The sequence below is a fragment of the Conger conger genome, chromosome 13 (assembly GCF_963514075.1).
Source record: "Conger conger chromosome 13, fConCon1.1, whole genome shotgun sequence".
In the NCBI taxonomy this organism is placed as follows: domain Eukaryota; kingdom Metazoa; phylum Chordata; class Actinopteri; order Anguilliformes; family Congridae; genus Conger; species Conger conger.
The window spans coordinates 30,781,060-30,798,045 of record NC_083772.1 but is presented as its reverse complement, the minus strand read 5'-3'; the positions used below and the strand labels follow the sequence as shown (position 1 = coordinate 30,798,045).

General features: G+C 42.7%; 1 protein-coding gene across 1 annotated transcript; it reads left to right on the top strand.

Moving 5' to 3' along the window:
* Positions 1–1,229: 1,229 nt before the first annotated feature.
* LOC133107226 (uncharacterized) lies at positions 1,230–16,218 on the top strand. The gene is made up of 11 exons (XM_061216177.1): positions 1,230–1,256; positions 2,697–2,894; positions 5,918–6,070; positions 8,002–8,150; positions 8,912–9,052; positions 9,671–9,774; positions 11,523–11,591; positions 12,314–12,452; positions 14,255–14,361; positions 14,699–14,808; positions 15,742–16,218. The coding sequence occupies exons 2-11, from the start codon at positions 2,724–2,726 to the stop codon at positions 15,751–15,753; spliced, it is 1,155 nt and encodes a 384-aa protein (XP_061072161.1). The 5' UTR covers positions 1,230–1,256; positions 2,697–2,723; the 3' UTR covers positions 15,754–16,218.
* The last annotated feature ends 768 nt before the right edge of the window (positions 16,219–16,986 follow it).

Below are 16,986 nucleotides of genomic sequence, written 5' to 3'. Positions count from 1 at the left end.
AACACCGCAGTATTGTTTTCAACACTATTTGCTTGTAAGATATGATCTAAAACATCATTTTTTATATATTTTCTAGCGTTTCAATTGAAAGAAAATGGATAAAGCTTTCACGCGGGACATCAGCCTCTTCTCAGTCTGTTGTGGCCATTTCCTCACATGAAGCTGACATGATCACTGCTTTGGGAGCTGTGCTACAAGTGGTATCATATCTGAAAAACTGCCCTGAACACCACATGTCAGTGCAGTTAATTTAAAGATTTAAAGAAAATATGAACAATAATGACGCTGGTCTTTGGTGAAAGGTAGCAGTCTAAATAAATACATAGCGGCCTCTTCCGCCAAAATAACAATGGACTGTATTTGTTGGTAAGCAGGGGAACATAATTGATGATGTTAAAACAATGTTAATTCACTCCTTTAGGTTGACACCAATCTGACGTTGACATGAACATGTGAGTTTGAAAACTTTCTGGCTGTGTGCAGACTATAATGATCTCTGTGTGCTAGAGACAGTCTAGTTTTTCACCTTTATGATCCCATCCCAGATAATCCAGAAAACACACCCTGTTAAGAAGAAAAAAGGGTATTGATGGTGCTCACACTTTCCTCAGCAGCTCCACAGAAAGGTCTGTTTCCTTGCCAAACATATGTCACAAAATAGCAGCACGGAAAATGGCTTTATTTCCCAGTCAACTCAGATACTCAATGTATTCTATCAGTGTTGGATTTTCTGGCACATTTCAGTCGCATCAAATCTGCAGGTTGTTTCCGTGACCATTCTTGGTTTCTTTGTTTGGTTTCTGTCCTTGAAGGAGAATTTGTTTCACATGTAAAAGAAGGGACATATTTAATACATTCCGTTGGCCCATCTATGTATGATTAAATGATCAGGTTCTATATACAGTAACTCTGTTTGAGGGACAGAGACAGAATTTTGTAGTCAGAAATTTTCTTCTTTTTAATGGATTGTTCATTGCTCAATGGATTTGTCATTGATGGATCAGCTGTAATACTAATGTAATACACTGTAATACTAATAATCATATACGTATTTATGTTACATAATACATAAAGCAAAGTGTAAACATAACAAATGCCTTGGTCTTTAAATAAAAGCCCTAATCAAAAAATGAAAGCAGTACAAAAGGCTTTTTTTGAATGCTGGCCCTGTTCAGTCAGTGTCCCCCTTTGTTGCCTAGCAACTTGTTGCTACAGGAACAGACACTCAACAGAGGGAAAAAAAGTCTCATGGTTAGGTGAGTGCACTGCCGTTTAAAAATTTTGCATTTGTAGGCAAATTGTATTTTTGTCTTAACTTCTCAAAGTTCAGTTACATATCTTGAAAGTAATCAATTCTGCGGTCTGTGATTTATGATTGAACTTTGCCCTGCTATTTGAATGTGCTTCAGTGAAGTTCAGCTTTCTTCACATCTGGAAATTGTCTGGGACTCTTTGATATGTTTTTTATTACAACATTGTGTCTTTTTATAATGTTACCATGCTTGTTGAAATAGTTTGTTTTGTAGTATTTTACGCATAGGCTATACAAATGCATGCCATAGTGTGATTTATGTCAATCTCAAATCATAATATGATTCTGTGGAATGACCACTACTGGAATTTTGATCAACTAAAATATGAATTATGATCATTCCCAATTGCAATGACTGAGTAGACATGAATAGATTCCATTTCTAATTAAATTGTTATTTACTAGTTCTGGAATAATCTGTATTGGTTTCCACACATTAGAGGAGCATAACATATAAGGCTTTATTTGTGTACAATACTATATGTGCTATTACTGCACAGTTTTTAATGCACAGCAGTACAGGCCCGCACCATGATCACAGGCTGGGCTGTGTACAGTAGTTTGTTTGAGCATTGACCGTTATTATTAGGTTATTACCAGGGGTCTTCCCACCAGGACTAATGTGGGTTTTAGTCAACCAAGGTTCTTCAAACAGTGATGAACCACCCACATTTTGAGTATAAAACTCATATTTTTCTTGTGAATCACATCTAAGGCTGGTCTGGCAGTAGCAGTAGTTATTGAAATCATGAGGCCAAGAGGGCGCTTTTTGTAATAAAGAACAGGCTCAAATAAATCTTTTGCAATCTGTATTTTGTCATTTTCTAGTGAATTGTTGCTCAAATGACATAAATTGTGACACAAAGGGAAGTGATTGAATGGAGGTGTGTGTCACATCACCTCCCAATACCTCACCCTTCTTAAAACCTGAGAATTATACCAATGCTTTGTACCACTGCTTGGAATGGCAGCTTGTCTTGCTGAAAGTAACTAATACTCGCAGATATTCAGTGAAATCTCTCCAGATCTGTAGTTCTAACAACATGCAGACAGAGATTGAGAGGTACACGTCTCCTCCATTTGGTGCTAGCTCTCTCCTGTGGCACTGTGGCTTGCAGGTGGAGGTATAGGGGGATTGTAAGTTCTTGAGCTTTGTGGCTGAATGCAGATTATGGTAACACAGCAATAAATCAAGAGGCAGAATTGGCAAGTCCAAATGAACAGATAAAAGGGGAAATGATTGAGACATAAAAGCTGTTTTGTCTCTCACGTGTAACTTGCAGAAACCAAATGATTTATGTTGCCCTGACAGTTTATATTCTTATTTTACTCAAATCCAAATACATATGGAACTCATTTTCCTTTCTTTTCCTTTGTTTAAAAGGCTGTGATATCTGGGTTGAGAGATGAGATGGCAAAGAGGGGTGGAAAAGGTATTGCAATCCCTTCTGATATCACTGCCAGTCTCTCCCAGTTTCTGAGCTCATATGAGAGACGCTGTGTGGAAAGTGGAAGCTGTGTCAGCCCCTCTGTGAGACGAGATGCTCAGCGTTGCATTGAAAAGGGGAAAAGCCTGACAAAGGTAGACATTTTGTTTCACAGATTGCTTGAGTTTCTGAAGACAGGCACAAAACTGAAAAAAGCCAAACATTTTCATTATAGGCGGCACAGATGATGCAGTGGGTAGCACTGCCGCCTCACAGCAAGGAGGTCCTGGGTTCGAATCCCCGTCAGCCGGGGCCTCTCTGTGCGGAGTTTGCATGTTCTCCCCGTGTCTGCGTGGGTTTCCTCCGGGTACTCCGGTTTCCTCCCCACAGTCCAAAGACATGCAGGTTAGGCTGATTGGAGAGTCTAAATTGCCTGTAGGTATGAGTGTGCGAGTGAATGGTGTGTGTGCCCTGCGATGGACTGGCGACCTGTCCAGGGTGTTTTCCTGCCTTTCGCCCAATGTATGCTGGGATAGGCTCCAGCCCCCCTGCGACCCTGTTCAGGATAAGCGTGTTAGGATAATGAATGAATGGATAAATTAATTTTCACTATATTCAAAAACTGTAATGCTCTGCTTCATAAGGATGCTCTCCTCAAAGTCAAATTACTCTGATGATGTAATGAGGAAGTATATATACACAAGTATTCATGCTCCCAACTCACTATCTACTGTAAGTATATGACTGCTCTGGACCCTCTGCAAACTATTTCATCTGTCAGGCATGGTGGAGGCAGTGTGATGGCATTGGCCTGTATGGCTGGAGCCGGTTTAATGGTTTTTATTGATAGACCGATAACCAGTGATGGCAGCAACAGCTTATCAGGAAGAAAAGGTGAAAGTGTACAAAGGTCATGTGCTTTTCCACTTTCTCCCCCCTTACAGACTCTGATGTTTCTCAACTCCTGCTCTGCCACCGCCCTACAACCTGTGCCCTTGACCCTATCCCCTCTTCTCTTCTCCAAACTATCACACCTGACACTCTCGCACTTGTCACCTCCCTTGTCAACTCCTCCCTGTCTTCTGGCTGTTTTCCGGCATCCTCCAAGAGGGCCCACATCACTCCGCTGCTAAAAAAGCCTACCCTGGATCCCTCCATCATCCAGAACTACCGCCCGGTATCTCTTCTTCCTTTCCTTTCTAAAACTATAGAACGAGCCGCTTCTACTCAACTTTTTTCCTTCTTTTCTAACAACAACCTGCTAGACCCCCATCAGTCTGGCTTCAGATCGGGCCACTCGACAGAGACTGCGCTCCTCTCCGTCAGTGAGTCACTCCATGCCGCACGAGCAGCCTCCCTCTCCTCTGTCCTCATTCTTCTAGATCTCTCTGCTGCCTTCGACACTGTGGATCACTCCATCCTCCAGTCTGCCCTGTCAGCAACAGGCATCTATGGCACAGCCCTGGACTGGATTGAGTCCTACCTCTCTGGTCGCTCCTTCCAGGTTGCCTGGGCTGGTTCGGTATCGACACCTCGGCCCCTCGCCACAGGAGTTCCCCTGGGCTCAGTCCTTGGCCCACTTCTTTTTTCTCTTTACACTCGCTCCCTTGGCCCTGTCATCACTGCACATGGGCTATCCTACCACTGCTACGCAGACGATACCCAACTCTTCGTCTCGTTCCCGCCGTCTGATACGCAGGTTTCAGCCCGTATCTCTGCTTGCCTGAGGGACATCCAGAGCTGGATGGACAACCACTATCTAAAGCTCAACCCAGGTAAAACTGAAATGATATTCATCCCTGCTAATACCTCTCCCCATCTGGATCTCTCCATTTCCCTCGGGGATACCACACTCACGCCGTCACCCAGTGCAAGGAACCTCGGCGTGGTGATGGACAGCAGACTGTCCCTTTCCGAGAACATTGCGGCGGTGACCCGGTCTTGCAGGTTCTTCCTATACAACATACGGAGAATCCGCCCCTTTCTCACCCCCTACTCGACCCAGCTCCTGGTCCAAGCGATGGTTCCGTCCCGCCTGGACTACTGCAATTCTCTCTTGGCTGGCCTCCCAGCGTCCGCCATCAGACCCCTCCAACTCATCCAGAATGCAGCAGCTCGTCTGGTCTTCAACCTTCCCAAATACTCACACGTCACCCCCCTGCTTACTTCCCTCCACTGGCTGCCTGTCATGGCTCGCATCAAATTCAAAACATTGGTGCTAGCCTTCCAAGCAGTTAAAGGGTCTTCCGCAGCTTATCTGCAAAAAATCATCAAACCCTACACCCCTGCCAGACCTCTTCGTTCAGCCTCCACAGGCCGCTTGGCCCCCCTCTCAGAACCTCCACCTCACGCTCACGACTACTGTCTGTTCTGGCTCCACGGTGGTGGAACGAACTCCCCGTTGAGGTCAGAACTATAGAATCTCTCCCCACCTTCAAGCGCAAGCTGAAGACACACCTCTTCAAGCAGCACCTCTCCCCATCCCTCCCTACCTCCCTGTGAACCTTAATTGTTGTCTCTGTGACTTGCTTTGTGTATCGGTATTTTTAGTTGGCTAGGTAAGCAGTGTTTGGATAGTTAACTTTGGTCACTTTTGCTCTGTTTGTTTGTTTGTTTGTTCAAAAAAAAAAAAAAAAAAAAATGGCCCTTGTCCTTATCTTTGTTGTACAGGTAGCAGTTGAAATTGTACTTCCCTCTAGGGTCTTTCAGCGAACTTATCCCTGGTTATGGGTATGCACTTTGTTGTACGTCGCTCTGGATAAGAGCGTCTGCCAAATGCCAATAATGTAATGTAATGTAATGCTTTTGGCTTTCTCAAAATGAAACTGAAATCCGAAACACACTGATATGAATGAACTGAATGAATGGGGCAGTGGGTAACGGTTACAAATTATTAGCACAAAGGAAAACAAACAATTCGCCATGACAGTACCAATACCTTTGCATTTAACACTATATTACTGCTACAATAACAGTCATACATAATGCACTAAACAAATATACACACAATCATGCATGTTGACACATACACACACATCAAAATATGCAAACACACACAATTGCAAATCAAACACACACACACACACACACTCACTCACTGTTCCTCACAGGTCTTATAAAATGTCTGAGAGCGTGTGGTGTGGTTGGGTTCAGTAAATGTGGTTCATCCCTGCTTTAGCTCACGCTGATCTTTCCTGAGAACACACCTGGGGTTCACCTGTCCAGCAGCCTGTGGCCCCTCCTCCAAGCAGTGCGGGACACACGCTACACACACGGGCACGAGCTGACCGTCTGGGACTCATCGCCAAGAGATCAGGACATCGCTGATCTCGTAAGTCACATCCATTGATGGACCCAAAGCACCTAAAGAGTGCCCTGCAGGGTGTTCTGAAATGGAAGCTCTGTTGAAACACTATTGATTGAACCATGTCAGTGAAAGAGAACTGGTCCGATTCACTCAAGCAGCTGAAATGTAGAAGGGTTTTGAACTTTTCATTGCGCTTGCGTAGGCCTACTCGTGTTTCTTCGCTACACATCCTGGCCGTGCAATAAACATCGTCAGTCATGAGTTCGCCAGGCAGCGCCATACGGGCGAGCTGGAAGTAAAGCTAGAAGACATATGGGGTGTCAAAGTGTACTTCCTGTGTGAGATTTATACTTAATCTAGCACAATTCTAGTCGTTGGTTTTAGTATAAATACTTTCCCCGAGTAACACATAAATCGGCCTAGTGAAAAGTAATTTTTTGTCTTTTCCTGGCTATGTGGTGTACCTGCAGGTTTCCGTTAGGGAGACACACAGGACTGCCTAGTCTCACATAGCCAAGCGTCTCAGTCTCAGTGAAAATATTGGGGGTGACATGTCTCCCCGAAATCTATGCATATGGGTATGCCGGGCACTCACTAATCAAAAGCTACCCCTTTTACAGTCTAAATGTACACTTCAGACCATGAGGCTAAACCATCTGTTACTTATTCCCAGGGTCAGGAATGCAGTGCTGATTTTGTGCAGCTAGAGAAACACCCCAGCAGAAATATTTTTGCTGTCAGCAATTCATCAGTTATTTATTTTTACTGTAGGCTGGTTAACTGGTCAGATGAAGGATGTGTATTTTATGTGGATATCACTGCTAATTGATAGCACTTTGGGTTTAAATTACAAGGCATCTATTCAAGTATAGTTCTATTAGGTTGTCTATTGACATGATTGATTGATGTGCCATCATGGGGATTTCCTTTTGTCCCTATCTTTGAGCAACACAACAAATATGGAATCTGATTTCACAGCTTTATGCTTGACACCCTAATTTTAAGTCCCCTCTGGGCAATCCCATCTCTCCAAATATTTGTTTCTTGCTGTGAGTTTGTCAGACTGCAGATCAGATGAGAACCAAAACCAATGTTGAGAGCAATGTTTCATCCTTCTCACATCTTACTTTGCAGCAATATCAGCAGTAGTACAGTACCAGAAGTAGTCAGCCTTGGCATATTTGGCTTTTTAAAACAAACTACTCAAATTGTTTTTATTTTACATTGGTCATTTGGTTAGTTGATTTGTGTCAATCTAGATATTCAAGAAGGCAAAGCCACAGATAACCCCACACCCCTTTAGGAGAAGAGCAATGGCATAGATCAGTCTAAGACACATCATGGGCAGAGTGAGGAGAACAGACACTGATGAACTGCAGGAGTTCTCATTGATTTGTGGCTGTGCTAAAAAAGTTATCATGGGGATCTCCTTGGAGCTTGTGGCTATCTTTAAAAAAAAACTCATTTCAGCCAAATAAAAAGCATTGAAGTGCGAGTAAATCAAGAACATGCCAGGAACAGAGGCAGTGCTTATATTGTTATCTTAGTGAGACAAGTGAAGAGTTATTTCTCAGGAGAAGACATTTTGGACACTGTTTAAACGTACCCCAGAGCTGTGTAAACTTGCCCCGTAGCTGGGGCATGTTGGAACAGTTTCACTCCTGCTACTTTCGCCTGAACTGTATACAAGTCGCTCTGGATAAGAGCGTCTGCCCAATGCCATTAATGTAATGTAATGTAAAGTCATAGCCAAGACATGTATATTCTATATTTGCTCTAATATGTTTGTATATTTTTCAATTAAGTGAAAACCTAAAAGTGTTAGGTTGTTCCCTAGTCTCCCCTATGCAGGGGTTTGTGTTGGTCTCTTAAGCTGACTGGGTATTGAGCATTGCTGTTACCCCAGGGTGGATGAAGCCCAGTGCTGAGGGTTGTTGTCTTTCTTGGCTCCACAGTGTCTCCTGCTGGAGAAACGAGGGCGGACGGTGTACCCTTTCAGAAAGCTGGAGCTGCTGGACTGCAGGCTGGATGTGTGGTCCCTGGGGCGGCTGGGCCGGGCTGGGAAACTCAGCTTCCTTACCTCCCTCTGTTTGGATTATACCCCGTGAGTAACACTGTGTGTGTGTGTGTGTGTCTGTGTGTGTGTGTGTCTGTGTGTGCGTGTGTATGTGTTCAGAGCAATAGAGAGAGACACACAAATCAATTCAGGGCTCTTGAATGTTCTGACAGTTCAAATATTCATCAAAGGATCACCAATCTGTTTGTAATATGTTAGGAATGATCCATGATGAGATGCACATTTAATAATCCATGCCTAGATGTTAAGGGCTTTAACACACTATGTGAACAACCACCCAACATGAAGCAGGGTGCACTTCGTCCTGCTCTGCAGCGCTGCTTCCGTATGCATACAGTTCATGAAGAAGAAACACAGCAGTGGAGGACAGCTGTGTACTTCACTGTCAGCAATAAAACAGCTTCTCTTTTTCCCCAGGAGAATGGGCCAGTTGTCGCATTTGAAACTTTGTGAAATTTGTGAAATATGAGATTAATTAACTGATTGGTATGAATTCATGTTACGATATAAAGTCACCAAATATTGCAGCTGGTCTTTATTCCTCACCATTCCTGTCTTTAGGCCATTGCACAGACCTGGTGCTGCTTCTGTTCTCCTTTGTGAGGGAGACTTGTTGGACCCTGACCTATCACAGCAGTGTTAGTACAGCCAGACTTGCATGTTGCACCAATTTCAGTGGCCAGCTCAGTTCACTGGCTTGGTGTCTCTCTCTCTCTCTCTCTCTCTCTCTCTCTCTCTCTCTCTCTCTCTCTCTCTCTCTCTCTCTGGCTTTTCCTCTTGTCTTCCAGTGTTGGAGAGGAAGGAGTGAGAGCACTACTGTCTGGCCTAGAGGGGGACAACCATGTGCTTTCCCTGAGTTTGTGTTACTGTTCCCTGGGCCCAAGCAGTGGAACACTGCTGGGTGCTCTGGTCTCAACGACTGCTGTGAGGTTGGTACACCGCTGTCCACTGTTGTGCTATTTTCATTATTCATATCATATTTGCTACTTTCAGTGGAGTTTGCTATGCTATATGCAAATCAATTCGTAGGGCTTCTTTGTTTGTTTCCTCCAACCCGCCTCTCAATTCAATTGCCTGCTTCTCACCAACCAGAACCTCTCTCATTTCTCCCTGCTCACTGCTGCTGTGAATGCTGTCTAACTCAGCACATATGGAGGGGAATGAAGACTCTCTGTGCTCTGGACCCTCACAATCAGCCACTCATCACACCAGTAATGAACTCCTCACCCTCCTCTGGCTATAATCCACCTCCCCTTACTCATGTTTCTACTGTCCTGTTTCTGTTTCGATTTTGTATTTAATGTTTGTCTTTTTTGTTATAACGTGTCTTTGAGCATTTGGAATATAAAAATACAATTTATAATTGTTATAATAATTATTAGTAGTAGTATTAATCTGTGTGTTTTTATTTTGTTTTTACTCAGAGTTGCATCATGCCATATCTGAACAATATGAATATTATCACTGAGGCTGATGGACAGGGTCATTCTGACAGTTATAATGACAATGGCACAGCAGTGGATACAGTATTTCTCCTCTTTATGCAGAGATCTATATGTCAATGGCAATGACCTGCAGTGTGAGGGCGCAGAGGAGCTGGTCACCGTGCTGGTGGAATATGAAGACCGTATGGCCCTCGAGAAACCCACAGGCAAGTACAGGGTCTCAGTCAGGCAGGTTCAGCTCCAGACCCGAGTCAAAGATTGATGAAGGATTAATGTGGACTTAATCCTAACTGCTACACGCTGCACATAGAATGACAAATGGGATTGTTATAGTGATGAATTTCAGGTCCAACAAAAACACTGCACTTCAACATTCACAATCTGTACAAGCCTGGTGTGCCGCAGGTCACTGGGGCATGGAACAAGACCCAAAATCACAAGCTTTTAGGATTAAGGCAATCCTGCGGCCCCTCTCCGCTTCCTCCCATCTCCTTGACAGCCTGCTGACCTGCCCTTGAGTCATATTTCTGCTCCCCCGCACCCAAGCTACAGAAATAACTGTGTCACTACCGAGGCCCAACCATAGAGATGCACTAGGGAATGTTTTCTATGTACATTGTAACTAATTAGAAAATTGTAAACCTATTTTTAGGACAGATTCCCAGTCCTGATATCAAACATTTTCATATGACCTGAAACGTATCCTTCCTCAGAACAAACAAGAGAACTGAAATAAGCCTTCTAACATTTTGCAGTGACATTACCTGGAAAAAAGGGTGCTTGTGGGAAATGTAAGTGCAGTTATTGGCTCATCTGCAGTTTTGGGCACAGTAGGGGTAGTTATCAGCAGATATGGGACAGTTTTCAGTACTACAGGCACACCAGTTTGAGCAGTCTAGGTGGTTTGTGGTGGTGCCAGGTACACATCATAGAGCGGAATAGTGTGTGTGTGTGTGTGTGTGCACATGCCCTCATTTTACAGTCTGACAGCAGATTTATGTAGATTTTGAATAATTGAGCTCACCTGAAATCACTAAAATCACCTGAAATCACTCCCCCATTATCAGAAACACACGGGTGCGGAATGAGCAGCATCTGTGCGGAACGCTTTCACATTCTGAAAAAAGGGTCTACAGTCCACAACGGTCACTGGGCAAATTCTCCCTGACCCAGGACACAGAAGGACCCAAACACAGAAAATGTGTCCAAACACAACAAGCCACAGCATTATTAACTGATGATCATATGACCCGAAAATGCCAAATTAGAAACTGACTCTTAAAAAAGGTACAAAAGTAAAAGGCCCATTGTAATGTTGTGCATTAAAGATCTGTGACGAGGTTTTTTCTGTTTTCAGAAGCATGCCAGTAATTAGTACTGAGTACAGATTCCAGGTCAAATGGGCCTTTTGTGTTCACAGCTGCTTGCAGCACAGAAAGCAACAGATATTATCAGCGAAGTATGTGGAGAGCTAGTATCATCCAATATATTCTGCTCCTGCTTGGCCTAATCAACTGTGAGTCACTTTGGATAAAAGCATCAGCTAAATAACTGTAATGTCTCACAGGCTTTGATTATCACTGACACACACCCTATTTCTGTTGCAGCATGCTGTTCAAATGTGTAATGGCAGCCTAAATCTTTTGAAACACTTACATTTTCATAACCAGTTCTATGACTGTGTGTGTGTGTGTGTATGTATGTGTGTGTGTGCGCACATTCATGCATGCATGTAGGTCTGTTCTAGCCTGGTTCTAAGAAGCAGTGTACTGGTGTGAGCACTATTGGTGCCCTTGAGAGTGGGTGTGCACTGAGCACAATATCCAGTGTAGACAGAGCTGGGGGACTGGCCTAATGGCTGGGTTCTCCTCTCAGACACTGCTATGCCACTGAGCACAATGTCCAGTGTAGACAGAGCTGGGGGGCTGGTCTAATGGCTGGGTTCTCCTCTCAGATACTGCTATGTCAAGCCCACCAAGGAGCAGGACACCATCTTCACAGGGAAAAAAGAAAAAGAGAAAAGGTACTGTATATGCTCTGCTTCGGTGCCTATGTGGAGGGAGGGAGCAAAAGGGCGGGAGAGAACAACAGGCTATAGCCACTCTCAGTTGTTCAACTGAAAAACTACTTTGGCTTGACAGAGGTCAGGTCTTTTTTTAGTATTAGGAGATTTGCATTGTTCACTGTGCTGTGCTTGTCTTGTCTTGTCTTCCCTTGCCTTTCTCACACCTCAGTCAACATTACGTTACTGTTCCTGGTGAAGTTCGGTAAACTGATGGGAAAACATTCTTCACAGGAGGTTAAATGTTTGTTGGAAAATCATTCCCATGTGTTTAAAGAAGGAAAACATACTGTTGCATCCTGTCCATGCTAACTCCAGAATGCAGTGGGATTCACATTAATCCCCCAAAAAGAGTCCTGCCCAGCTTCTATATGTTCCTTACTTTAGACTCCCCTGAGTCTATAATCAGGGGTGCAGAGGGGGACCATGGGTGTTCAGGCCCTCACTGTTTTGTCCAAGAAGTTATGAATGACCATTCTGTGTGTGGGTCTTATTTAGGATGCATCAGTGTGTTTCAGGTTTTATATAAACAGGATAGAAAAAATAACAATTGATTTGAATAGCTGTTGGATTTTCTGACCTCTTAAACAATGTCAAGTCCGTTTCAGAGACATGAAATGGGATTTCTGTGAGGCAGTAGCATTGTTGCTGCCATGTCAAAATTCAAACTGACGTGTCTAAAGGGAAGAAGAGGAAATCTGTAACAAGGCCTCCTGAAATTGCTCCCTGGCTGGAGAAACTGCACCTCTCAGACAATGGCATCGACACGTTTAGTCCAGGAAGGACTGTAACAGCGATGACCTTCACGCTAACACTTTGCTCGTGAGTATCAGTGCTGTTGGTACTGGTTAGTTACAGTATTCAGATGCTAGTTGTTAGCTCTGTTAGCTCTAGCATTAATATTACCGAGTGTAAATGTCTGGCATCAATTATTGGCATTTGTAGGACTGTAAAGGTCAAAATGGAAGAAATACTAAATGCTATACCCAATTTAACCCAGAATAGGGCATTTCCCCTCAGCAGGAAAGGGTATCCCTGTTTCAAATGTTAAGGCATATGACTCATAGCCTTCACTGAGTCAGGGTGTTCAGAAGGTCCTATTCTCCCGCTGTCTTTTTATCATTTGTGAGTTTTTGTGGTATGATTGTTTGCTTTTTCAGGCTAAACATGCTCAGCCAAAGACAGCTCAGCTGTCACCTAGCAACAGTGTCATAGATTTGTATTGAGTACAGAAGACTTTGCTTTGGCTGGGGTTCTCATCTTCTCACCCGGCCCAATGAGCTCTGCTAGTCCAAGCAATGGTGGGGCTAGGCTTGCATCCCTGAGCTTATCAGCAAAGATCTTATCTCCTGTGTGTAACAGACATACTTTACCATGACCCCAGGGCAAGCCAAAGTAGGATTAATTCAATCAATCTAATGGGAATTGATGCCCAATGGGATTAACTGAGATTGTACATTACTTTTATATCTCTTACCACTCTTTAACATTCTTCTAAACTTCGCTCCACCCTTCTATAAATCACTTTGTAAATGCCTCTTAAACCCTAAACGGCATATCCCCCTCTATTGTTTACACCCCTCTGCACTTCTTAGTAGTCAACCATAGTGTTACATTTGTATCTTAATCGAAGTAGCTTCCATGTTTATCTCGTGCTCTATTTTCCTGTTAGCTTATTGCTTAGTGCATGCTTTTTCTGCTACTGCTTTGATAATCAGTTGAGAATGTTGTTTCAGTTAGAGTAGCCTTTGTTAGTCAATGAGCTGTTAGTAGTGCTATGAATAATAGGTCCTTTGAATTGAACAGAGACTCTGCCAGATCAACACAAGGGAGTCTGTCTGTCCATTGAGGGAGAATGTCGAGGGCACACCCATGAAACACCAATGTGTCCCCTTATGATTCCTGTTTGCACTCCATATTCCCCCCTGTCTTTAGGATTAGGATTCCCGGGCGTGGATCACAGTGCCTGCCAATAGATGTCTGGGGACTTTTTAAGGGTGCTGAACTGTCAATGGCACAAAAACAAACATAAAAAACATGAAAAAAAAAAAGTTTTTTTACGGGAGGCTGCTGGCAGTACTCAGAAGCCCTTTGGCAGACACTTTGGTCAACCCAGAGAAGCATTACTCTAAAGGCCTATCAGGTAAACCCTGAGAAGCATCACTCTAAAGGCCTATCAGATAAACCCTGAGAAGCATCACTCTAAAGGCCTATCAGATAAACCCTGAGAAGCAATACTCTAAAGGCCTATCAGATAAATCCTGAGAAGCAATACTCTAAAGGCCTATCAGATAAACCCCGAGAAGCATTACTCTAAAGGCCTATCAGATAAACCCTGAGAAGCATTACTCTAAAGGCCCATCAGATAAACCCTGAGAAGCATTACTCTAAAGGCCTATCAGATAAACCCTGAGAAGCATTACTCTAAAGGCCTATCAGATAAACCCTGAGAAGCATTACTCTAAAGGCCTATCAGATAAAGTAGTCACAATATGCTGGCAGTGTCTCTCTTACTGCTTATCTTAACTCTTCCTTGTCATTCCTGTCTGTTCTCCTCTGTTCCTCTATATTCCTCCCTCTCCTCTCCATTTCCCTCTCCTCTGTTTCCCTCTCCTCACCCACAGGCTCATTAAGATCTCCACTCATCTGGCTGAGCTGGACCTCAGTGAAAACCACATAGGGGATGAGAATGGAGAACTACTGCTGGAGGCCCTGCAGGAGAGGAAAGAGGGTGAGGAAGGGGGGGAATAGACGGACTGGGAGTGATAGAGGGACAGGGACAGGGATAGGGGTAGAGTAGCTGAAATCATGGTCTGGTGTCACAGGGATGCTATGTGTCCAGTACATTTCTGATCTATTCATTTGTGCTTCAATTCATTCTGGTGAAATCTGTAAATTGCCCAAACCGTTTTCAATTGTTTCAAATGTTGATTCAACAGAATGGTTTAACTTAACTCCACTATACATGTAGATAAAGGTTTCTGTAAATATTACCTTTTATTTTAATTTAAAAAGATTATCAGTTAGTGTGTTCCTAGAAGTCATATTTATTCTATTTGTTGCTGCAGGTAAAATGGCAATGTTAAAAGTCTTAGTTTCCACCCAGATGAGTGCAGGTACATTTGCTGCCATCTTGAAGTTTTCCAAAAAACTGAAGTCTGTGAAAAAGAAAAAAAAGGTAAGCAAACTGTTCCTGTCATTTGCTCCATGAAAGATTTGCACTAGCGTTGATGCCAATGCTTTTCCAGGATAAATAAGAAACAAGTTAGAAGTGGGATCTACTGCACATACTGAAAAAAAAGAAAAAACAAAAGAACTGTGAGCAGGGTTGAATCCCGCTTAGACATTTACTCTCCATGGAGCAAGCATGCAATGACTGGCATCCAGTTCTGATGCCAAGAACCTCAGAGCCCACACTATCGCAGCCAAAACAACGCGTTTCCCAGAAACCGCTGCTCTTTCGCCACATTCAACTTTAACAGACAACAGTCGCTCAAATTAATTGATGTTTAAATGACACAAACAATATAGAACATTAATACATGAGAGGATAATTAAAAAGCAGAAGTTCCCAAATTGAGCAGGACTGTTGGATAGCAGTTTATTATGCAGCAAAAAAAAAAAATGTTGAGATTACACTGCAAGTACATGCATTTCATCTGCTGACTGCTGCCTTACACAACAAAACTTTCCATCTCTCATCAACCAGCTTGGTGTGGCAGCCTGCAGTGATGATTAATGATGTAATCTATAATTCAGAGAAACCATTGCCACGTATCAGTCCAAACAGCGATGAACAGTGATGACAGGCCTAGACATCGATGCTGAGAGAAAATGTATGGAAGTAACACTACACTGAACCATTTCTTAGTCTGCAGTCTGATTTGCATGTAGTTCCTAATATATTGTATAAACACTCTAATTTGTTTCATAATGGCCATTGTTGTTAAGTCAGGCAGTATACTGAGTCGATGGAGCTGTGCTCCTCTATTATCTCAGTGAAACCCACCTGTTCATTTAGTGCCAGCCTCTCCTGACCATGCTCATGACATTTGGGTAGGATTTCTCCTCGTCTCAATTCACCAAAGCTGTTTTTTTGGATTCCTTACAGGCAAAAAACTAAGGATTTGCATCGCTGGAAAGGATTCCATCTGAATTGACAAAGGAGTTGACATTAATTCAGGACATACATTTCACCTGTATATGTAATTTGTGAATAATGTAAATAATGGAAGATAGCTTACTTTTAGGCCCTGCTTAGACTTGTCTTTCTGTGTAACACATATCCTACATTAAATGATTAAACACAGGAAAACTGATGTGAATAGAATTACAGCAATCTGTAGAAATGTTAACATCATATATATCAATATCATCATATATATATAATTTCACATGACACTTAATCAGATTCTGAACCATTCTACAGCTGGAAAATCGCATACATACAAGTAATTTGGGCAGTTAAAGCTTTGCAAACACTCCACCTTCACTGGCCATTGAGCCTCCCCATATCACTACAAATAGCCAGGTCTTCTTTTCAACGAGCAGGTCATGCAAAGAGGAAATAAAGATGGTATGTGTCCTGCCCTGGTTCCACATCCTTTCATCTAGTAACCACCATTCATTTTCTGTGGAACCTCTAGTCTGAGACCACCAGTGAAAATGCTTAAATTTTTCATTCTTTTGTCATTTAATGCAAACTTTTAAATTACAAATTAAATTATCAGCATAACAATTTGAGTGAAAAGTTGAAACTTTGAAAAATGTACATGAATTTCAGAATTTTTAGTATTGGTATGTCCCCCTTTTGCTTTAATGGCAGCGTGCACTCAAGCTGGCATGGACTCTGAGCCATAAATCTGTGCAAATCCTGATGATTCATGTTATCCCAGCATTATCTGACAATGTTCCAAAGAGCATCTTGTGATGTTACTGAATACTTTGCTTTTGTCAGTCATTCAATAAATGTCCCCCATAAATGTTCAATGGGGTTGAGGTCAGGTAATTGTAGAATTGCAGCCTTCCTTGTTCTTCTTTGGTCTTCAAGTAGTTCTTGCAAAGCTTTGAAGTAACTTTAATTTGTTCAACATTTTCCCAAATCATAAAACTTTCTATTTATTTTCATGATTACATTAAAAAAAAAAACAGATTTTCAATGTGGTCTCAGACTTTTGGACCCACTGTAGGTGAATTTTAGTTACCGAAATCTGTCTCCTGTGTATGTTCATTCAACAAGAGCATTTTCAAAATGATGTACGAGTGAAGACATCATTTTTCACATTAGACCCAAGGACAACAACAAGGTCTTTAGATACCATAAGTAAGGGACATACCTTCCATTGGACAGCAAAAG